Here is a 25,080-nt window from a genome sequence, read left to right on the forward strand (position 1 = left end):
ATATGAGGCACTTCGAGCCCAGAGAGGCGAACGTGCATTTTGCTTATTTTTGGTAAATAGTTGTTGAACTTTGACATGGCCAATTATACAACAGTAAAATTATACTTATATGCATTTTATTGTTTAGCCTGAAAGTGCCAGCCAAGATGATTAAAATGGTGGTAAACATGACATGTTTAAAGTATATTACAGTTTGGTAAATAGATGTCAAAGCAAATAAGCAAAATGCACGGTCGCCTCTCTGGTCCGGAGCACCTCATATTGTCGAAGTAATAGTATTTGTACAGGTGCAGTCTATGTCTAGAAATACTGAACTTAAACAAATCTGTTAGGGACTGAAAAAAAGTACCAGTTTGATTAGGACAGAAGGATGCCTTTCTCAGGCCTGGTTAAGTTAAATTAAAGCAGGTTAGACGAGGCTAGGGAAACTCAAAAACAAGTGACTTGCTAGGAAAAAGTGTTTTTGAAAATGTGTGTGTGGAACTGCATTTGGTCCCCCCCCTCCCCCCTTTTTTTTGTGTGTGTATAATCTGTCTTTTAGCTAAGTTCTCCTGTTATATTTGTGCAGATATGGACATATTGATTTTGATTTCACCTTATTACCATCCCTTTGTAAAGCAAATAGGTCTAGATAGAATGGTTTCTGGCCGTTTATGATGGCAATAGGTTAGGACAGGAAGATTGCCCTGTCCAGTTTAGATTAGGTAAGGTTGGTGGCTTATGATGGGTTAAGCTTTATTAGGCTAGGCTAGCTATAAAACATGTCAATTAATCACCCTTTTAATAGTTTTGGCAAAATTTGGCTCTGATTTCTGTGTGGACATGCATGTGTGTGTGTGTGTGTGTGTGTGTGTGTCAGAGACCACAGCTACTATTAATGTTTAACAGGTTGACTAAATTTACAGAAGTAATGGCCATTCATAGACAAGCCAGGATAACCAGTGAAAAATGATCCTCCCCACCCCCAAGGAACCTGTACAAGATATTACAAGAATTTTCAGAATTTATTGCACTGGTCCCAGCAGCCATGTTGAACAGGAACCACAGACCACACTGTGCTAGTGTTGACATGATCAGATCTGAACTGGAGAAGGTATGTTTTTTTTTTTTTTTATTATTATTATTTTTTTTTTTTTACTGTCTCATGTGAAGCTTTTTGAGCTACAGTATGTCTTTTTAATTTGATTTACCTTTGTTCAGTAGTAGCTACAATGAACAAAAAACTGACCTTTGTTATTACTACTTGAACACAAGAATTGTTTTTCTGCTTTCATTTGGTGTTATACTTTTTTTATTTTTCGGCGTTGGGTCTGGTTAGTACTTGGATGGGTGACCGCCCGGGAACACCAGATGCTGTTGGCATCCCTACGTCAAGTGGGGTTGGTGGAGGATTAGTGCCCCTCCCTGTAAAACAATTAACTCTGGGCCCTTGGCCACCCTGTCTGGGATACATGGCGTCTGGCAATGAATGAATGAAAAATTATTTTTCAGAACAAATGATGGATAAGAGGAAGTCTGAGTCCTTTACTACATATAAGTTCTGTATGATCTTTGGTTTGGTATTCAGTTAGTGTTCTGCGGCATTGCATTGTAATACTGTACTGTTATAGTGTACTTTTGCTGTTTGAAATTGTGATTGTAGCCTGTACACAGGGGAAGAACTGCTCACCAGATGGGCTCCTACAGTTTTCATAAAGTCCATGGAACCCATATGGCAATGTATTGGCTTAATGACTGCTTGACTTTTCAGCTCTACAGCTGTATTGTTGTGCAGGATGCATGGAATCCCTGGGCAGAGAGGTAGAAAAGAATATGTATTATATAGCGTTTCACATATTTTCTGCATGTCAGAGTAGGCAACACTAAATTAGTATGGGAGTTAGGGGCCGGAAACCTGTTTTCCAGTAGTGAATGCATTAGGGATGTGGTACCCCTACCGTACTCATCATCACTTTGTTGTAACTCCTATAGTTCAGGGAGAAGAGATTTGGCATCCTGAGTGGTCATATTTTGTGTTATACATAAATATTGAGCTCCTATAGTACAGGAAGAGAGGAGGGATATCTTTATTCCATGATTAATTCTTCAAAAGCAGTAAAGAAGTGTGCTGTAGATCTGCTTGTCCCATACATTTTAGAAAAAACGGCCAGGATGATGATCATAATCATCGTTATCATCTCTTATGCCTTGCTTCCCATGACAGGGGATGACAGCCACCTCCAGGCTATTATGTCATCACATACAGTAAACCCTCTATATGTGTGGGCTCCATATGCATGGAATGTGCTGTCAAAAAAAAAAAAAAGAAAAAAGAAAAAAAACAGTAACAAGGATATTGCATGTGTGGAAAAAGCAGGCCAGTTGCACAGTATCATGCCAGATCAAACCATTGATCCTGTCTGCCAAGGCTGTGGGATGTCTTAAACTGCTCAAGCGGTGCTGTCACAGCTGCAGCAGTGCCCCCAGAATCCTCTGGATGTCCTTCTCCCTTCCCCAGTCAAGCACATAGTTGTGCATTATGAATTTCTACATGTGTATCATGTTTGCCTGTTGTTCTGTTTGGAGACACTATTCCAGACATTTGAAAGAGACTGTTTGCCCCAGAGGATGATTCTCATATTTCTTTTGTTGAACAAATAATGTTGTTTACACTTAAGTGCTGTAACAGAATGAACTGTTTCTGTACAGTTTTTACATATTTAGTAGAGTACAGCTAGTATGGGTATCAGGTGTCTGGTTCATAAAAATAGACAGAAAGGCCTTCCTGTTATTGACTGCCTGTGTTTAGCGGGTGTGGTTATTTCTCAAAATATTGGTGTTTGTCAGTTTTCTTTAAAACCTGGTAGCTTTCTGAAGCAAAAGTAAATATATTTCATCATCATCATCTTAATCATCATCATCATCATCATCATCTGGACCTCCTTTCCCACCCCAGGGCAGGGTGAGGAGTAGCAATGTCCAGATAGCCCAAATTTGCCCAGTCCTATGGGCCATGATTCCATTCGCTCACCATTCAAGCCCCCCGAAATCCTGGCTCTATCTGATTCACCAAAAACATTCACCACGTTCTGTAGCTTCACATAAACATATCCTATAGAGTCAGTCTGGACGCTGTCACTTTAAAAAGGGGTACTAAATCCTTGATCATGCACTTCTCCTCACAGTATTCATCCACCCATCCACCCAACTCGATCTCTTGTCAGTCCTCTAGCCTCACAGACTTCCAAACCTCTCTTCCACACACACTCATCCACCATATCCCTCCACCTCCTCAGCCTACCTCGCCTCTTCCCTTCTTCAGATTTGCTCAAATATACCTTTTCACCGCTTTTTTATTATCCATTCTCTCCCTGTGACCATACCATCTCAGTACACTCCCTTTGATTCTGGTGTCCACAGACTTCCTCATTCCACACCTTTCACGAATCACATTATTTTGTATCCTATCCACTCTCTGTGCTCCACATACATTCCTCAGCAGTCACATCTCCACTGTGCTTACTCTTGACTTTTCATTTTCATGCCACACCATAGTCTCACATCCATATATTAAAAGTTGGCACTAACACTCCATGTAAGCCTCGTTCAGCTGTAACACTCAAGCCTCTGCTTCTTATCAAGGTCTTCATTGCACCAGCTACTTTCCTTCCTTATGTTTCTCTACTTTCTTTGTCTTTAGCATGTTTTCCTCTATTTTCTATCACTGTACCCAGGTATTTGAACTCTTTCACCAATTTCAGTCTCTCTCCATTTACTGTAATATCGCACTGGAAGTTACCTCTCTCAGTAACCATCACTTTACTCTTTTCTACATTTACTCTTAGGACACGACATTCACAGACATCAGCAAAACTGCACTAGTCTACCAAGTTCTTGTGTGGTATATGCAAGTAGCACTGCATCATCAGGATACAACAAATTTGAGATATGCCATCCATAACCATTTATTACCAACACCATCCCCCTCTCCATTACTTGTATTTTTACTTCTCTCATCACCCCATCCATATATATATATATATTGAACAATCTGGGGACATCCCACAACCTTGTCGCACGCTCATACCGATCGTGAACCATTCACTTAGATGCCCATTAACCCTCACACGTGCTTCACTACCATCATAAAAACTCTTGATGGCACCTAGCAGATTACCATGTACACTGTACATGTGCAAAACCTTCCACAGTCCTTCTCTGTCTTCTTTGTTGTATGCATTTTCCAGATCCATGAATGCCATAAACACCTTATAGTCCTTCTTACAATCCTTCTCCATATCTGTCTGACTGCAAATGTTTGATCAACACATCCTCTGCCACTCCTAAAGCCACCCTGATCATCACTCACTAGGACTTCTGATATCTCTCTTACTTTCTGTATAATAATTCTTCCATATATCTTCTCTACCACTCTCAATAAACTTATGCCACGATAATTCTTGCACTCACTTTGCTCACATTTATTTTTGTATGGGGTATAGTCACAGCCTTTTCCACTCTGCTGGCACAGTTTCACTCATCCATGCCTTTTCACATATCTCCAACAAGCACTTCATTCTACCCTCTCCACTAGACTTAATCATCACTGCATACACCTCATCAACCCCAGCTGCTTTCCCATATTTGTAATAAATCAATACCTATTTTTAAAACAGGCCTACATTATTTTGTGTTACCTCACACAAAGTTCATTCGCAACATTTGAAATTGTTTGTACTTGCAAGCAAGTGTCAGCCGTGCCCACCTACAAAAATATGATAAAATATGAAGTAACACTTGTAGAAGTGAAGAATGCTGTGAAGTGGCTGAAAAATGGGAAAGCAACTGGGGTTGATGAGGTACATACAGAGATGATTAAATGTAGTGGAGAAAGCAGAATGAAGTGCTTGTTGGATTTATGTTATAAGGCATAGATGAGTGAAACTGTGCTAGTAGTGTGGAAAAAGGCAGTGATTGTACCCTTGTACAAAAATAAAGGTGAGCAAAGTGAGTGTAAGAATTATCATGGCTTAGGTCTATTGAGTGTTGTAGGGAAGGTATATGGAAGAATTATTAAAGAGGAAGTAAGAGAGATATCAGAGATCCTAGCGAGTGATGAACAGGGTGGCTTTAGAGGATGTGTAGATGAAATATTTGCAGTACGACAGAGTGGAGAAGGCATGTGAGAAGTATTGTAAGGTGTTTATGGCATTTATGGATCTGGATAATGCATATGACAAAGTAGACAGAGAAAGATTGTGGAAAGTTTTGTGCATGTGCAGTGTAGATGGTAAGCTGGTAGGTGCTGTCAAGAGTTTTTACGGTGGCAGTGAGGCATGGGTAAGGGTAAATGGGCATCTAAGTGATTGGTTCACGATCAGTGTGGGTGTGCGACAAGGTAGTGTGATGTCCCCATGGTTGTTCAACATATACATGGATGGGGTGATGAGAAAAGTAAAAACACGAGTAATGGAGAGAGGGATGGCGTTGGTAATGAATTGTGATGAATGGAATATCTCAAATCTGTTGTATGCTGATGATGCAGTGCTGCTTGCAAATACCAGACAAGAGCTTGGTAGACTAGTGCAGATTTTGTAGATGTCAGTGAGTGTCGTGCCTTGAGAGTAAATGTAGGAAAGAGTAGTGTTGGTTACTGAGAGAGAAGGTGACTCCCAGTGTGATGTTACAGTGAATGGAGAGAGACTGGAATTGGTAAGAGTTCAAATATTGGGGTACAGTGATTGAAATGAGAGGAAAATGTGCAAAAGAAGTGGAAAGTGGAGTGACACTAGGAAGGAAAGTAACTGGTGCTTTGAAGGCCTTGATAAGAAACAGAGGCTTGAGTGTTGCAGCAACACATGGCTTACATGAAGGAGTGTTGGTGCCAGCTTTAACACATGGATGTGAAACTATGGTGTGTCATGAAAAAGAAAAGTCAAGAGGACAGCAGTGGAATGTGACTGCTAAGGAAAGTACGTGGAGTACTGAGAGTGGATAGGATACGGAAGAATGTGATTCATGAAAGATGCAGAGTGAGGAAGTCTGTGGACACTAGAATCAAAAAGAGTGTACTGAGATGGTTTGATCATGTGGAGAGGGATGACGATAGAGTGGTGAAAAAGGTACATCTGAGTGAATTTGAAGAAGGGAGGAGGCGAGGTAGGCCAAGAAGGTGGAGGAATATGGTGGATGAGTGTGTAAGGAAGAGAGGTATGGAAGTTAGTGAGGCTCAGGGACTGACAGGAGACTGAGGTGGCTGGACAAATTTTGTGTGGACCAGGGATTTGGCACCCCTTTTTAACTTGACAGCATTCAGATTGACTCTGTCATACAGGTCTATGTGATGCTACAGAACGTGGTGAAATTTTTATTGACTTAACTGTTGAAGCCAGGATTCCATGGGCTTCAGTGATGAGTGAATGGAAGCATGGCCCATTGAATTGGGTAAACTTAGGTTGTCTGGAGGTTGCTACTCCTCATCCTGCCCTAGGGTGGGAAATTAGGTCCAGATGCTGATGGTGATGATGAGCTTTTTAACGTTTGACAGCTGGAAAAAAAAAAAAAAATAGTTTGGCCATAAAAAAGATGGCAGCTTAGATCACAGTACCTACATTACATCCATCTTCATTATGTACACAGGAATACATAAGATCGGCAGTTGACAAGCTCATTCATGAAGCTGTGGGTGAGGCTGGGACAGATGTGACTGCTGAGGCTGTGGTTGGGCGTCTGATGGGATCTGAGGCAGTGCAGATGCTTCTGACTGAACTGCAGGCTAGAAAAAATAAGGACGTTTCAAATACTCGACCTGCAACCAGTAGTTTGCTCCAGAAGATCAGAGGTGTGAATCCCAAATACAGTATTGCATTTTGTATGATTTTGAAGGCATCAGTAATCAGCAAATGGGTGTATACCTCTAATATGTTGTCATCATGTCAATACTTTCTGCTTTATATTTCTTGTTGGATTGTGCAATGTGACCATGATAAGGGAAACTGGAATATAGAAATTATTGAAATTGAAAGAAACAAGCCTTGTTAGAATTTACATCCACCTGTCCCTAATGGTGCAAGATGAGATTACTATACACTTTGTCGTCGTATTGTTTATAAAGAGTCCAACATGCTTGCATGCGTCATCTTAGGTCACCTGATGGCAGCTCTCCACATTGTTTGTCAGCCTCCCTATTCAGTCCCATATCTCTTAGACCATATTCTATGACCTCATCCCAGGTCTTTTTCAGTTTGCCTCTTGCAACCCCAATTTTCCCCTCATCTTAAAGTATTCACATAATTTCTGTATCTGCTTCTGTACCAGTCTTTTCCTGGATTTAAAATTTTTGCATACATCATCCAGTCCTATATTGCACCATCAGGAGCATAAGGGTTCAGGACTAGATTATTCACTCCAGATGTTCAAGGCAAAAGTGACCATTTGCTTGCCCCTTAGTGACATTATATGATCTGTAAGACCAAACTGTATGCCTGATTTAAATTTGTATGATAAGGTCACATCTTGTAAGAGTGCCTTAACCCACTTAACCATTAGATACCCATTTTGTGGTTATATGGTTACCTCCAGACACAGTAAATGGTTTCCAAGGTTACAGGAAACTAATTTTCTGTCACCCAGTGTAGAATTGCTGGAAGATAGTGCTGCATTGAGTTAGAAAATGGTAGCTTCACAAATATGAGGTTGCACCTTTAACCCAGTTTCAGTACAGGGCTTTCTGGTTTCCCCCATTCTAATACAGTTAATGGTGATAACAATACCACTGGACCAACATTGGCAGTTAGGCTTACTGATAAAGCCACTGCTGTTAATAGTAGTGTACCGATAGTTCCAGTGCAGACATACGAACAGTAGTGTGTATATGTACGCTTATATTGTGGTGCCCAGCAATAAAATTAGTATAAAGGCAGGTGAAACATAATTCTCAGCCAGAAAATTTGTTAAAATGAGTAGTGGTGTTATGTAGTTTATGCTGCAGTACATTTCCTTGGCAGCCAACTGTACTGAGTTGTAACTCTCATGTCTGATACATATTCTTCAAAAATAAACCCCTTAATCGTTTGTTTGTTCATTTTTGAAGGCGCCAACATGCTTGCATGCATCGGCCTTGGTCACCTAATGGTGGCTTTCCATGCTGCTCAATCTGTGGCAGCTTCCCTATTCAGTCCTTTATCCCAGAGGTCACACTCAGTGACCAGGCCCCAGGTCTTTTTCGGTCTACCTTTTGTAGCCTACTCCTAACATTAACACTTCTCCCTTTCTTCACCCAGTTATCATCCCCTCAGGGCTTTTACTAACTGCCGATGGTTGCGAGCCATTTGGCTCCTAAGGTTTCAGATTTATGAGCCAAATAAATTTTTAGTAGCCAAACTGACTACGAGCCAAAATATTTTACGAGCAATAAATACTGTATATTTATTTACACACTGTCATGATTAGACTCATATAATTAGGTTTTAAACATTCACTGTGGCGACAAGGAAAGACTTAATAATTGATCACAATGTGCTTTTTTGTTTATTTAAGTGAGTTTTACTTATTTTGTAGTTTACTGGGTTTTGAAGTGGATGTATTTTCTCCTCGCCAAAAGGCAACTTGCGAGTAAAATTTGTTCGCCGAAGGGAAAAAATACTCGCATTTCCGAGCTGTGGCTCGCCAAACAAAAGCCCCGCCCCTATCCTCGCCACATGCCCAAACCATCTCAATCTACCTCTCCTCATCACAGCACCAGTACACTCCAGTCTCATCCTACCCCTCAACTCTTCCATTGTAAACCTAGCCCCCACAAGATTGCACTCAGGGACACACTGCACAACCACGTAATCATTGTCGTTTCTGTATGTTTGAGCTTGCGAATATCCTTTTCCTTTACTGCTCACATTTCACTACCATACAGAATTACACTCCTAACACATGTTGCATACAAAGATCCCTTAGCATGGAGGAAGAGCCCTCTCAGTGTCAGGAGAGACAACAGCTTCCTGAACTTCTTCTAACCACTCCTCACTCTAGCCACAGAGCTAGCTCCAGCCCCACCTCCAGCATATAACATGTCTCCCATATAACAAGGCTCTTTCACACAAAAGTCTCACCAGCAAGCTCAGTTCTTTCATACTTGACAATTTCCACCTGCTGTCCCCAACACACTGCACACATTAAATCAGCATTGTCTTGCAGTCCACCTCTGATACCACTACAGCCCTTATGCACCCACTTGTCACAGACACTGCACAAGATGGAATTATTTTCCATGCCCTCGTGGCAAATCACACATGGCCACTTTCCCTCTTCTTTGACAGTACTACCCCTAGCCCTAGTTACCATCACTTTTGTTTTGTCTGCATTTACTCTTAAGTCTTTTTGCTCCATACCATCTCTCCACTTCCTAAATCTTTCCTCCGTCTCCTTTTCACCGCAGTCAACACCAAATCATCAGCATACAACATCTCCCGCAGGAGTCCATTTCTGAAGTCACTTGAGAGGGCTTCAGGTACCATGATAAACAGCAAGGGGCTCAAAACTGACCCCTGGTGCACACCAACATTCATGGAAAACTCATCACTCAAATCTCCATTGACCCTTACCTGTGTGCGAGCACCCCCATACATGGCCATAACGACCCTAACCAGCCACTCCTCAATCCCAAACTTTCTCATTACCTACTTCACCACCTTAACCCCTTACCCGCAGGCTGTCACTACCGTTACACTCATTACGTAAGTACAATACCGGGGGGCGTCACTTCTGTGATCCAAGGATTTTTTAAATCGCCCGGGCATTCAAGTGCAGTCTTGTATCATCTGTTAGTACTGCCAGTGTGTAGCTATAGGCAGTGCTGCTAATACCGCTAGTACTCGCATCGAGTGTTACCAATTTAGCCATTTTTCTGTGTTTGCCTCGCCTCCCCACCTTCCCTCCCTTACCCCCTTCCCTGCCTAGCTACAGCCTGGCTGCGCAATGCAACTCCGGTCTGGTTTTACCATTTGCTTTTTCCATTGAAATGTGTCCTATGCCCTAATCTCATACTAAAAAATATATATAAAAAAGGGAAAAGGCTAATTGATACTGCCATTGGCCATGAAGTAGCTAATTTATCACCTGGCAACACCCCACGTGCACTTGGTCGCTAATTTTCCCTGTTCATTACCCATTGAAATGTCCCTTATGACCTATTCTCATACTAAAAGATATATATTTAAAAAAAAGGGAAAAGGCTAAGTGATACTTCCATTGACCTGGAAGTAGCTAATTTATCGTGTATTGCCTAGATTTCCTGCTATCCCTGCAGGAGGGGCACAGCGCGGTCCAGCCATCCCCGCGGGTAAGGGGTTAATATAACCAAATAATATAATATTCTTACTTAATACGTGATCTCTTGGTTATAGCAGTTTTTGTTATCACTGCTAGATGAAAATCTGCATTGCAGCCATTTTTGCACATTTTTCAATTTAAAATCATCATTATCCTGTACCTTAGCTGGTTTCTTCCTACAATGATGCTGCAAAATCTGTGGTTTCTGATGGCTTTGAGGAATTGAAAGATGAGGCCCTATTCAAGGAGTTAATCCCTGGTGGAGGAGATCTCTAACTTTCTACCTCCTAGATTCAGAACCTCTTACCTCTAGCCCATCTCAGGTCTCTATATGGTATGGGTTCCTTCCATATTGTGTTATTTTCATCATATTCTAGTAACCTAACCATGCCTATGTGTGTTTCTGATACCATAAGAGTATGGATGTACTGTATTTAGTTGGTCTAACTTGTTGTAAAAGGGATTTGGGTTAACAAATGGAGTGCCTGGTACTTTCATTTCATTTATAATGGCTCCAACATGCATGCATGCATTGGTCCTGGTCACCTAATGGTGACTGTCAGTGCAGCTCAAGCTCTGGCTGCCTCCCTACTCAGTCAGTTGTCCCCGAGGTCACATTTGATGATTTTGTCCTAGGTCTTTTTCGGTCTGCCTCTCACAACCCTACCCCCATTATTAACACTTCTCACTTTCTACACCCAATTTTCATCCCCCATCCTTTCCACATGCCCAGACCATCTCAATCTACCTCTCATTACAACACCAGAACACTCCAGTCTCATCCTTCCTCTTAACTCTTCCATTTTAAACCTAGCCCCCCAGGTCTCGCATTCAAGGATGCACAGCATTATTCACCTAATCATTGTCATTTCTGTATGTTTGAACCTATGAATATCCACTTCCTTTACTGCTCACGTCTCACTACCACATAGAATTACACTCCTAACACATGCCACATACAAAGATCCCTTAGCTTGAAGGGAGAGCCCTCTCAGTGTCAGGAGAGGCAACAGCTCCTTGAACTTCCTCTGACCACTCCTCACTTTACCCACAGAACTAGCTTCAGCCCCACCTCCAGCACATAACATCCCTCGCAAGCAACAAAACTTTTCAACACACTCAAGAAAATTACCAGCAAGATCAATCCTTTCATGTGTGACAATCTCTATGAGCTTTCCCTGACACACTGCATGCATGAAATCAGCATTATCTCACAGTCTGCCTCTAGTACCACTACATCATCTATGCACCCACTTAACAAATATGATAAATCCTGTAGGTTCTCTGCTTTCTTTATCGTGCAATTTTGTTATCACGCAGTAGGCATGGTACCAGTCATGCTCAGTAACCAAGGGATCACTGTCTAGTGTTCTTGCAAATTTTCCATGTATTCCCCCTTGTTTTTACCTATGTATATATTTTTGGCTTTGAATTTACTTGTTTTGTTTTTTCAGTTTGCCGTACCTGTATAGGCATTAATATGTCATAGCACAATATGTAATAGTTATAGGCATTAATACATAGGCATGTATAACACTAGTGCAGTAAGGTAGTGTTTAGCAGAGATATACAGTAAGACCTCACTATAACGGACTAATTGGGGCCCAAACCATTCCGAAAAATGCGAAATTCCAATAAAAGCGACATCCGGACTTCCCCCTGCTAATCCAGACATTTTCCGAAATATCGGACATTAGTCCGGATTGCATGAACGGTTTTTAAACTGTTTTGGCTACCACTTCAGTAATGTACTGTGTTTTAACTTCACTACATTAATCAAATGGTATAATAATACAGTATTGTACTGTACACTGATAAACATGTCTTTTATTTACCTTATTGTGGTGAACATAGCTGAAGTGGTCAGGCAGTCCAGACTGCTTCTGGCTTTATCGGACTTTTCCATTATACATAAAGGAATTTAGTCCGGTAGATCCAAGAGTCCAATAAAAGAAAATTCCGGACTATTGAAGTCAGTTATATCGAGGTTTTACTGTATATATAACCTTTACGAATGTCTGTCTATCTATCTATCTATTGCCAGACGCCTCAATCCTGTATGGGGTGGCCACAATCAAATCGCTTCCACGTTGCCCTGTCCACTGCCACCTCACTGCTCTGCTCCCAACTCACACACCCCTCTCTCATATACCTCTCCACCTCATCCCTCCATCTCATCCTCAGCCTCCCCCTCCCTCCCCCCCTCCACCTCACTCACATACACTCTCCTCATCAGTCTCTCACCCTCCATCCTCTCCACATGGCCAAACCACCTCAGTGTGTTCCTCCTAACGCTTCCTATCACATCCACATCCACACCACAATGCTCCTTTATATCCTCATTTGTCAGCCTGTCTCTCCATGTGACTCCACAGGCTCCTCTTAAGTAACTCATTTCCACTGCTCTCACTCTTGACTTGTGTCTTTCCAACAACGTTCAAGCTTCACTTCCATACGTTAGAGTTGGTATCACAATCCTGTCATGTAGTAACTTTTTCACTTCCATGCTCACTTCCCTGTTTCTTATCACTGCTTTCAAGGAACCAGCAACCTTTCTTCCTTCATGCACACTTTCAAGCACTTCACCCTCCAAACGTCCATCCTTACTCATCACACCACCCAAGTACTTAAACGCACTCACATTTTCCAATTCCTAACCATCCAACCTCACTGTACATTCACTGACTTCACTTCTTTCAACGACCATCACTATGTCAGACCACTAATAACCCGTGGCCCAGACATGTAAGTATTTGATGACATTCAGACACGTGGGTAACCAGCTCTAGCTCACGTGAATAGAAATTACCAGACACAAGTGGAAATTGCCCATACGATACCATGCACGCATGCATGCACATGCACGCGCGCACATGCACCGCTCGCTGGTGCAGTGGTAATGTTCCCACTTGCCAACTGGTGGACGGGAGTTCGCGCCTCGCTCAGGTTGTGAAAAGTTTCACTGACGAAGTGGGTGGTTACTGTCCCCCTTGAGCAAGGGGACGGGTGTGTGCGTGTGTGAAGGTCACAGCCTTGCCCTTAGATTGGACTATATGAGCTCTCAGCTCCCTTCCGGGAGGGTAAAAGCTGACCATCACGACCATCAAGTGATCCTGACCGACCCAGTGAATTACACACACACACACACACACACACACACACACTTACACTGAACTGTATATAATTTCTGAGAGATCCCCTTCAGGTTAGAAGGGGCTGGAGAGAGCCCGAGAGATCAATCAAAGACAGAAGGTAGGAGATAGGGTAGCTAGGAGGTTTGCTGTCATGTTACATTATGCTGTCCATCACATCTCGATATAACTGTGTACAGTAAACTCCATAACCCAAGAGTGCCCATAACTCACCTCACCAATGTTACAAGATGGACAGGGAGGCCAGTGAGGCAGAGCAGCACCAACCCGCAACGAGCTTTCCAACGCCTCATGATTATATCAATAGCTGCCCATGTTAATCTCCACTTCCTGAACTATGATTATCTACAAGGGCAGCACTATCACCATTGGTAGATGCTGTGATCTGCGATACATCTACGATACACCTACAATCTCTCTCTGCCTAATTACACCTTGGCTATGTCTGTCAACAGCTATATTACTGGGCAGGATACTAGCACTCTGCTAACCCACTTTGTCACTTACCTGACATGAGGGAACACATGTGTTTGGGTATACAATTACCACTCAGCATATTAAATGTTTTCCTAGTGTACAGGAAGCAACTTTGTATGTCACTCACTATAGAGTCACCTAAGGGTAGCCCTACATTGATTGAGCAGATGATATGTGTCCCTCAACCATCATTCATTTCTGGCCACCTTTTATGAGATCAAGGCATTTGAAATAGGTGGATAGATAAATGTATTTTGAGTTATTGCAGTTTGGCGAGAGGCTTGTATAAAGGAATTTTAGTGTGTACTTAAACATTCTGGTGTAAAACTATAGTGTGTCATGTAAATGAAAAGCCAAGAGTAAGAGCAGTGGAGATGGGACTGTCAAGAAATGTGTGTGGAGTGCGGAAAGTGGATAGGATAAGGAATAATTTTATTCATGAAAGATGCAGAGATAGGAAGTCTATGAATACAAGAGTTGAAGAGAGTGTGCTTAGATGATTTGGGCATGTGGAGAGAATGGATGTGAAGTAAGGTGAAAAGGTGTATCTGAATGAATTTAAAGATGGGAGGAGGCATGGTGGGCCTAGAAAAAGGTTGATAGATGTGGTAAATTAGTGTGTGAGAAAGAGAGGTATAGGAGCTAAGAAGGCTAGAGAACTGACAAGTGACCAAGCTGACTGGATGAACTTTGTACGGAGGAGTGTATGACCAAGGTTTGGCACCTCTTTTAACTTGACAGGTGTCATATTGACACTCTCAGATAGGTGAGTGTGAAGCTATGGGTGGAATGTTTTGTGGCCTGTCAGGTGGTACCAGGATTGGAAAGGTTTGATTGATGAGTGACTGGAAGTGTGGCTTGTTCAGTTGGGCAAACTTCAGTTGATATCTCATCGTCATCATCATCATCATCCGGACCTTTCCCACCCTAGGGCAGGGTGAGGAGTAGCATGTCCAGACAGCCTAAGCTTGCCCAGTCCAATAGGCCACACTTCCGTTCACTCATCATTCAAGCCCCTGGAATCCTGAATCAATCTGATATGCCAAAAACTTTCACCAGTTTCTGTAGCTTCACATAAACCTATCCGACAGAGCTAATCCAGACGCTGTCACGTTAAAAAGGGGTGACAAATCCCTGATCGTGCACTGCTTACAACATTCATCCAGCCAGCTCGATCTCTTGTCAGTCCACTAGCCTCCCCGACTTCCATACCTCTCTTCCTCACACACTCATCTACCATATCCTTTCACCTTCTCCTTGGCCTGCCTCACCTCCTCCCTCCTTCAGATTCGCTCAGATATACCTTTTTCACCACTCTGTTGTTATCCATTCTCTCCACATGATCATACCATCTCAGTACACTCTTTTCGATTCTGGTGTCCACAGACTTCCTCACTCCACATCTTTCACGAATCACACCATTTCGTATCCTATCCATTCTCTGTGCTCCACATACATTCCTCAGCAGTTCCATCTCCACTGCTCTTATTCTTGACTTTTCATTTTCATGCCACACCATAGTCTCACATCCATATGTTAAAGTTGGCACTACCACTCCTTCATGTAAGCCTTGTGCAGCTGCAACACTCAAGCCTCTGTTTCTTACCAAGGCCTTCATAGCGCCAGCTACTTTCCTTCCTTGTGCCACTCTGCTTTCCACTTCTTTTGCACATTTTCCTCTCTTTTCTGTCACTGTACTCAGGTATTAGAATTTTGAACTCTCTCATCCAATCCAGTCTCTCTCCATTCACTGTAATATCATACTGGGATTCACCTTCTCTCTCAATAACCATCGCTTTACTCTTTTCTACATTTACTCTCAAGGCACAACACTCACAGATATTACCAAAACTCTGCACTAGTCTACTAAGTTCTTGTGCAGTATTTGCAAGTAGTACTGCATCATCAGCAAGCAACAAATTTGAGATATTCCATCTATAACCATTCATTACCAATGCCATCCCTCTCTCAATTACTTGTGTTTTTACTTCTCTCACCACCCCATCCATATATATATTGAACAACCTTGGGGACATGACACAACCTTGTCGCACACCCACACCAATTGTGATCCATTCACTTAGTTGCCCATTTACCCTTACTAATGCTTCACTACCATTATAAAAACTCTTGATGGCATCTAGCAGCTTACCATCTACACTGTACATGTGCAAAACCTTCCATAATCATTCCCTGTCTACTTCGTTGTATGCTTTTTCCAGATCCATGAATGCCATAAACACCTTATGGTCCTTCTCACAAGCCGTCTCCACTATGTGTCTTACCACAAATATTTAATCCACACATCCTCTGCCACTCCTAAAGCCACCCTGTTCATCACTCACTAGGACTTCTGATATTTCTCTTACTTTCTCGTTAATAATTCTTCCATATACCTTCCCAACGACTCTCAATAAACTTATGCCACGATAATTCTTGCACTCATTTTGCCCACCTTTATTTTTGTACAGGGGTACTGTCACAGCCTTTTTCCACACTGCTGGCACAGTTTCACTCATCCATGCCTTTTCTCATATCTCCAATAAGCACTGCATTCCACTCTTTCCACTAGACTTAATCATCTCTGCATACACCTCATCAACCCCAGCTGCTTTCCCATTTTTCAGCCGCTTCACAGCTTTCTTCACCTGTGCGAGTATCACGTTTCCTGGCACTGCATTCCTTCTCTGCACATCCCCAAAACCAGTCATGCTGAATCTCATTCTGTTAATTTTTTTCTAGCTCACTGGACCCAACCTCACTCCACTTTGGGGTGGGATAGGTGTGGATGATGATTTATGTGTGTGTGTGTGTGTGTGTGTGTGTGTGTGTGTGTGTTTTGTGACAGAAGCCATGCCCAGAGTAGCTGGACAAGCACTACAAGTGAAGTTATTGGAAGTATAATATAGTCTAAAGTTACCCCATGCATGTCTAAATGTCTGAAGTCACCTCAAATGTCTGGGGAATATAGGAATTTATAAAACCTCATAAGTTTGATGTTTACTAAACTCTTGTGGATGAATACTGCTAACCCACAGATTTTGGCACCAGTTGCCTACTGAACATCTGCTTTTACCATCAGTTTTGAGAACCATAGCTTGAGAAAACCTCAAAAATTGTTTGGACTTCCATCTAGCAGGACATACCTCACAAACGTAAAGATAAGTGTTGGTGCTGGCATGTTATCGTCATAACCCGGTATCCTACATTCACACTGGGGTGGGAAGATCCTTTACCAAGATGCTTTGATATCTTGCAAGGCACGGGGGGCGCGGTAGCACAGTGGTAGCGCGCCGGACTCGTAATCGGGGGATTGTGAGTTTGAGCCTCGCCCGGGCTGCCGTGCCGGGAGTGGTAGCTCGCTCTTGTAACCCTAGCGGGGCTATATAGTCCAATACAGGGCTTAGCTCGGGGGAACTCCATTTCTCCCATTTTCTTGCAAGGCACATACAAAGAAAAATTCCCAGTGCGCCATAGCTGGTACTGCACAAGGCTTTCCATTCCAATCTAGACATGTCAATTTATCAGCATCCTTTCATTTTCTTCCCCCCTGCATGTTCACAGATTTTTGTGTATATATTCCTACACTTCTTATCTCTTTCCAAAAGGTGGTAGATGGTGGCAGCCATCATCCACGCACTAGATGTAGTGCTACCAACTTCTTCCTTCTCTTTCCCAGCGATCTCTGTCTGTCCTCTGCTCTTCCCACTTCTTCCTTTCACTTTTATTATTCTTCTTTCCACATTGGGTGGCTCCGTATTGAGTGACAAGTGTAAATGGTTTCCTATAACCCAGGAAACTCAACACTGTGTGGTAACCATATAACTAATTTATGGGGTGAAATGGAGCCTGCTATGGTACCCCTGCGAACTAGGTAGAGACACACAATTGTGGCATCCGTCCAGGAACCAGACCTCCACACTGTTCCTTAAGCTTCACTGTTGTGAGGCACTGTCTGCTTTAAGGGAACATAAGTTCACTGCAAAGGACAACCCTGCACGGGTGGTTGCTTGCCAGCAGTTAAGACGACTGGGGTTGAAAAACAACGTCAGCATCTTTCTGAAACAGTTTTCTAGCTATATTCAGAGAATGTACAGTAATTTTTCTTATAATTAATTATTAACATTTCTCTTCACTAATACATTGAGGGGATATGGCCAAGTGGAAAGGATGGAGAGCAAGAGATTAACAAGGAAAGTGTATGCAAATTAGGTGGAGGGGGGGAGAGGGAGGGGGAGGCGAAGAATGAGATGGAGGGATGGAGTGGAGAGATATATGAAAGAGGAGGGTGTGAACTAGGGGGAGGACAGTGAAATAGTTGGGGACAGGGTGACATGGAGATGATTTGTTTGTGGCCACCCCTTACAGGATTGAGGCGTCTGGCAAGGGATGGATGAATGTAAAACTCTTGTGCTTTCCATACTCTCTCTTTCACTCATTTGAATTCTTTTCTTTCATCCATTCCATCCACTTCTTCCTTTACTTTTTCACTGTTCATTTACTGTCACATTCTGCCATGCTGCTCCTTTCATACCAGTCTGCACCATCACAGCACCACAGCACTACACACTCTCATCCACAGATTTTCAAAGTCTATCCTTTTCCAACAGTTCCTTGATTATAACTTCCTCTGTCCTCTGTGTATATTCATCTAGAACATTTTATTTTTCTTCAGTACTTTGAATCTTTAAATAGCTGTCTATAAAATTTGCAGCTGGAGCCCAGGAGCTTCCAATCAGTAGTGTACCTCTTAACCACTGCATTACAACATACCCCAGTTGTATACAAAATTATAAAATTGTCCATTGTGTCATTCAGATTTTGAGTATCATGGTGTGTTTTTGTATGCAGAAAAAAAAAAAAATTTGGTTCAGATTGTTCATTGTTATTTCAGAACAGCTTGAGACAGGACACCGGTACTTATATATACACGTGATAGGTGGACGTGCCTTCGTTGACCATCTTGAAACAGAGAGCACAACTGCTGGTCACACACCCAGGACACTACAGCTGCGAATGACGTTACTAAATCAAAGGTTAGCATTGTTTTGATGAGCTACACTCTGTTCTGTCACCATCACTTTCCTCTCCATGACTGTCACTGCCATTTCTGCAACTCAAGTCTCCAGTATTATCAGTCCACATTGAGCTCATTGCATTTTGCAAATCTTTTTTGACAGTTTTTGTGTGCTGATTTGGTTGTTTTTTACCTGCCGATTATATCGGCATATGCTCTACATGTAGGATTGGATAAAGCAGAAAAAGATAGATTTTGGGATGATTTAATACATGTAGTGGGTGGTATGCGGGATGATGAGATAGTGATTTTGGAAGGGGACTTAAATGGTCATGTAGGTGAAGCAGCACAAGGTTATGAAGGAGTGCATGGGGGATGTGCATATGGTCTAAGGAATGCAGAAGAGGAAAGGATACTCGAGTTTGGGGAGGCAACGGACATGATTGTGTGCAACACATATTTTAGGAAAAGAGACAGTAGGTTAATTACGTATGAGTCTGGGGGAAATAGCAGTCAGATAGATTATTTTCTGGTTAGGAGGGCTGATAGGTTAGTGAGGGATGTTAAAGTTATAGGAAGCGAGGAGTGTGTACAGTAGCACAAACCATTGATTTGTGATATGGTGCTTAAAGAACAAGTGATGAAAAAGAGGACTTACGTACCTAGGAGGAAAATATGGAAGCTGAAAAACCAAGTAGTAAGGGATGCCTTCTATAGCGAATTGAGGAGAGTGGTGGCTGAACAGGGAGCTGTAGACAGAGGCGTTAATGAACAGTACAGAGCCCTCAAGAACAATTTCATGAGAGTTACTGATGTAACATGCTGTTGGACAAGAGGACCACCAAGACATAAAATAACTTGGTGGTGGGATGAGGGTGTAGAAGCTGCAGTTAAGGAGAAAAGAAGGCTTTTCTGGGAATGGAAGAAGGGTGGTAGCAAAGAGGAATATTTGGCTGCCAAGCGTAGGGCTAGAAGAGAGGTATACAGGGCAAAGTCTGAGTCACAGAGACTATTACTTGATAACCTAAATCATGGGGAAAGGAAAAATATGATATTTAGGGTGACAGGTCAAGTGAAGAGGGATAATCGGGATATTATAGGTGAGCAGTGTGTGAAGAATGATGAAGGAAGGGTAGTGGTGAACAGTGAGGATATTAAAGGTGCATGGAGAGAGCATTATAACCGGTTGTTGAATGAGGAGTTTGACTAGGACAGGGAAGGTTTGGAGCCAGCAGATCCAGTGTCTGGCCCTTGGCCTTTGATTGATACTGCTGCTGTGAGTGAGGCAATAGGCAGGATGAGGGTGGGGAAGGCAGCAGGTGTGTCTGGGTTGACTGCCGAAATGTTGAAGGCCTCAGGCGATATAGGGGTGAGTTTAGTCACTGACATGATAAATAGGATTATTTATGAGTGTGTTGTCCCAGATGATTGGCTGAAGAGTGTAATTGTAATTGTGTATAAAGGGAAGGGTGATGGCCTGGAAAGAGGAAATTATAGAGGTATAAAGCTTTTAGATCAGATAATGAAGGTATTGGAGAGAGTTTTAGAAGGTATGTTTAGAGAAAGAGTGAATATAGATGAGATGCAGTTTGGGTTTATGCGAGGTAGGGGGACCACTGATGCTATATTCATTGTTCGTCAGCTTCAGGAAAAATATATTGGTAGGAGAAAGAATCTTTATTTTGTTTTTGTTGACTTGGAAAAGGCCTTTGACAGAGTCCCTAGAGAGGTGGTGAAGTGGGCAATGAGAAAGCATGGCTTGGAGGAGTGGCTGGTTAGGGTGGTTATGGCTATGTATGTGGGTGCTCGCACCCAGGTAAGAGTGAATGGAGATTTGAGTGATGAGTTTTCCGTGAATGTTGCTGTGCATCAGGGGTCAGTCTTGAGTCCCATGTTGTTTATCATGGTACTTGAAGCCCTTTCACATGACTTTAGAAATGGGCTCCCGTGGGAATTGTTGTATGCTGATGATTTGGTGTTGATTGCAGAGAACGAAAGGGAGGCGGAGGAAAGGTTTAGGAAGTGGAGAGATGGTATGGGGCACAAGGGTTTAAGGGTAAATGCAGATAAAACAAAAGTGATGATATCTAGGGTTGGTGGCGGTACTGTCAAAGACGAGGGAGAGTGGCCATATGCAGTTTGCCACAAGGGCGTGGGAAGTAATTCCATCTTGTGAGGTGTGTGTGATAAATGGGTGCATAAGAGATGTAGTGGTATCAGAGGTGGACTGCGAGATAATGCTGATTTTATGTGTACAGTGTGTCGGGGTGAGCAGATGGAGATTGTCAGACGTGAAAGGATTGAACTTGCTGGTGAATCTCTTGAGTGTGTGGAAGAGTTTTGTTATTTGGGAGATATTTTGTGTGCTGGAGGAGGGGCTGGAGCTAGTTCTGTGGCTAGAGTGAGAAGAGGTTGGAAGAAGTTCAGGTAGCTCTTGCCTCTCCTGACATGGAGAGGACTCTCCCTACGTGCTAAGGGGTCTTTGTATGCAGCATGTGTTAGGAATGTAATGCTGTATGGTAGTGAGACCTGGGCATTGAAGGAGGAAGATATTCGCCGGCTCAGACGTACAGAAATGACATTGATTAGGTGGATGTGCAGTGCGTCCCTGCGTCCAAGGCCTGGAGGGGCTGGGTTTACGAATGAAAAGTTGAGAGGTAGGATGGGACTGGAGTGTATTGGTGTTGTGATGAGGAGAGGTAGATTGAGATAGTGTGGACATGTGGAGAGGATGGGGGATGATAATTGGGTGAAGAAGGTGAGAAGTGTTAATATTGGGGGTGAGGTTATGAGGGGTAGACCGAGAAAGACATGGGACGAGGTCATTAAGTGTGACCTCAGGGTTAAGGGACTGAACACGAAGGCTGCAAGGGATCGTGCAGTGTGGAGAGCCGCCATTAGGTGACCAAGGCCGACACATGCAAGCATGTTGGAGCCTTTAAAAATGAAAATGAAAACAAAAACTGTCACATCCAGGCCAGATAAATTTAAAACTCTTCATCTCTGTATCTTGTTTTGTGTCTTGTCTTACCATCCATTCAGAATGTGGTTCAGTAGTTCACTATGTGTCATTTTGTTGTCTCTTCTCTGTATTTAGCTCATTATTTGTCTTGTGGTAGGTGGGGGTGCTCACCATCCACTCTCTCGATGTAGTTCTGCCCTTGGGTATCTGCCCTTTCCTCTCCTCCATCCTTCATTCCTTCCATCCTCTCCTGTCTTTCTTTCCTCGTCCTTCTGTCTAAGAGTGACATTACACTCCCTCTTCTGTCTTTCTTTCCTTCATTCTTTCCTCTTCCCTCTGCCTTTGGGTTACTCTTCAATAAGTGACAAGCCAAATGGTTTCCTGTACACCAGGAAACCATGTACTTTGCTGGGTGGTAACCATATAACCAAATATTGGTACCTGGTGGTTCAGTGGGTAATTATGGCACTCCAAATGGATTGAGCCATTGAAGGTTTATATCCAAGGTGTGGTTGGGGTTTATTCCTCACGTAATGCCACTCAGGGATGAGTGAGGCTGGTCATTCTCATCTTAAATGTCAGGACCAACTTGCCTAGCCCCGAGCTCCTACACTCCTCATGGGGCAATGTAGGATTGGATGATGATGATGATGATGATGATTTGTCTTGTCTTGAGTGGATGACTGACTTAACAGATTTCAGCTTCGTGAAAACATGATTTATGAAAGACATCATGTCAAGATTAAAGTGGAATCTTTGACAAACACATTATGAAATGAAAGGAAATGGGACAAATTCTTGATTTAGGCTCTACTGTATCTTTCTTTCTACAGTATTTCCCTGTTTAATACACTTTCATTTAATATACTTTTCATTATATAGCTGTCAGTCAACACAGACACTTTTAACATTACATGCCATCCATTCATCCATCATCCAGTCCTATGTTGCCCCATGAGGAGCATAGGAGGCCGGGGCTAGGCAGTTGGTCCTGACATTTAAGATGAAAGTGACCAGCCTCACCCATCCCTGAGTGGCATTACATGAGCAACAAACCACAACCATCCCTTGGATATAAACCTTCAGCAGCTCGATCCGATTGGAGTGCAATAATTACCCACTAAACCACCAGGCACCAAAATTTAGTTAAATGGTTACCACCCAGTGTAGTAAATAGTTTCCTGGTGTACAGGAAACCATTTGGCTTGCCACTCTTTCAGTCTGCCAAATGTTTCATTCATTCATCCACTCATTCATTACTTGGCGATCATTATATGCAGTGAAGAGTCAGAACTGATACAGCTCACACATAAGAAGACAAAACCCATTTCTTTAAAATGTTTATTTAATACATACACACACATTCAGTCACAGAATTAATGTAAGTACATTTTGGCACTTATTTTGTAGCATTGAATAGTTTCCTGATTAACACTTTCAGTGATTTTCATTTAACAGAAGTTTTAGGTACTTGTCTGTAGTGGTAAGTGAGATGTTATTGTGTCTGCAGCAAAACATCATGTTCATGAAGTGAGTGGGGACAAATTGCTTACGTTACCCTGTGGGACTCAAACCCACATCTCTGGAATTGTTTGGTAGCATGCTAACTGATTACCTGTGGCAACACCCATATATCTGCCTTGCCATTCAGAAAGTTGCAGTGCCTGAGTACAGCTATCTATGTTGTGACATGCTAGGGATGTTGTATGACATTCAAAGCTGAATCAGTACTGTAGTGGGGATGATGCAGTCAGGTGTTAGTGATTGTTATGAAAGAATAGTGAAAACAGTTTTAGCATAATTCAGATCTTCAGGCTATTCACAGCAGTGTTTAAGATCATAACTAGCACTGTTAACTTGAATTCACAGTCTGTTATTTTAAATACTTGGCGGTCCCCCCTCCTCTGCCCCTGTCCTGGTCACAGGAGGGAGGTAATAATGCATCATTTACCACAAGAATGCTTAACTATATACAGTGCAGCCTCGTTATACAACGCCTTGTTATGTGATAAATCGCTGCAATGATAATTAAAAGTTATACCCTGCAGTGGTACAATGTTGAAAAATTAATCGCGATATCACTACAACAATAATTTCAATGGCCGCCTCTGAGAATCTCGTGCAGATGTGGAGATGCATGCAAGCCAAAATAGCCACCCAGTATTAACACTGGCTACGATCATTGCCTTTTGTTCTATTTTGTGCATGAAAGGCCGCTGAAACACCATTGTTATAGCCAGACAGTAGTGCAGGTGCCTAATAAATAGTGCAGTGTGCAGTATTAAATGATGAAATACCTTTTTGTCTGTGAAACTCAGAAACTTGTGACAAGGAAACCTTGTCGACTATACATAGCCATCATCCTCTTTATGGTCCTCTACTCAGCTGACTGAGTCAAGATGCCCACCCAGTGTTTACATTGGCTCTGGTCATTGCCTGTTGTTCTGTTTTGTGCATGAAAGGCCATTGAAACACCGCTGCTATCACCAAATAACAGTGCAAGTTCTTAACAAATAGTGCACTGTGTGATTTTAAGTGAAGGGATACTGTATCTTTTTACATGGAGTGCTCATCCAAGCACTCCAACTGTCCCCCATCCCGGAGGGTGGGGTGGGGGGGGAAGGACCCTTGGTGACGACTCGTACTGACGTAGGAAAAACTTCAGGTGGGTGGAAGAGGGTTTTTATTTTTAGGATGTTTTAGGTGTCATGGTTGAGGTCACCTTCCTTAACCCCATTGAACCCTTGTTACATTGATCTTGTTATGTGATAATTCCCGATTCATAATAAGGCTGCACTGTACACAAACCCTGAGTAGTATGGTAGTTGAGAGTAATAACAGAGTAACAGATCCACATTATGATAGTGTATCTCAAGTAGTCCCATTTTATCAATCTTTCCATTATCACAACTGATTCATTGCTGTGCTGTTTGACTACTGTTGCTAATAAATAAATTTAACTGGTATAGGCTACGCCATTTGAAGATACATTTTCTTTCTATTAAATCAGTTTTTCCATTACTGCGTAACTAAAGAGTGTTACAATACTGATTTGCTGTATAATATCTATGTCTGGAATAGGGTAGATTTGTCAGCTTTGAATAGCAATTGGCTTAGGAGAAAGAAAAGTAAATTCAAACTTAAGGTCCTAGGAAAAGGTTGCTGATGGT

General features: G+C 42.4%; 1 protein-coding gene across 3 annotated transcripts in view; it reads left to right on the plus strand.

Moving 5' to 3' along the window:
• Positions 1-25,080, plus strand: part of LOC145417897 (centrosomal protein of 76 kDa-like) — a 76,159-nt gene that overhangs the window by 3,387 nt on the left and 47,692 nt on the right. For 2 of the 3 annotated variants that reach the window (XM_080286515.1, XM_080286517.1), the window contains exons 1-3: positions 897-1,093; positions 6,619-6,820; positions 18,826-18,967. In XM_080286515.1, coding sequence (XP_080142641.1) covers positions 1,028-1,093; positions 6,619-6,820; positions 18,826-18,967 — 410 coding nt within the window. In that variant the 5' untranslated portion in view covers positions 897-1,027. Of the gene's footprint in view, positions 1-896; positions 1,094-6,618; positions 6,821-18,825; positions 18,968-25,080 lie in introns of those variants that run through there. The other variant, XM_080286516.1, reaches the window with a different exon arrangement.

Source organism: Coenobita brevimanus, chromosome 111 (assembly GCF_032717465.1).
Source record: "Coenobita brevimanus isolate Jiangsu-jjx chromosome 111, ASM3271746v2, whole genome shotgun sequence".
Classification (NCBI taxonomy): Eukaryota; Metazoa; Arthropoda; class Malacostraca; order Decapoda; family Coenobitidae; genus Coenobita; species Coenobita brevimanus.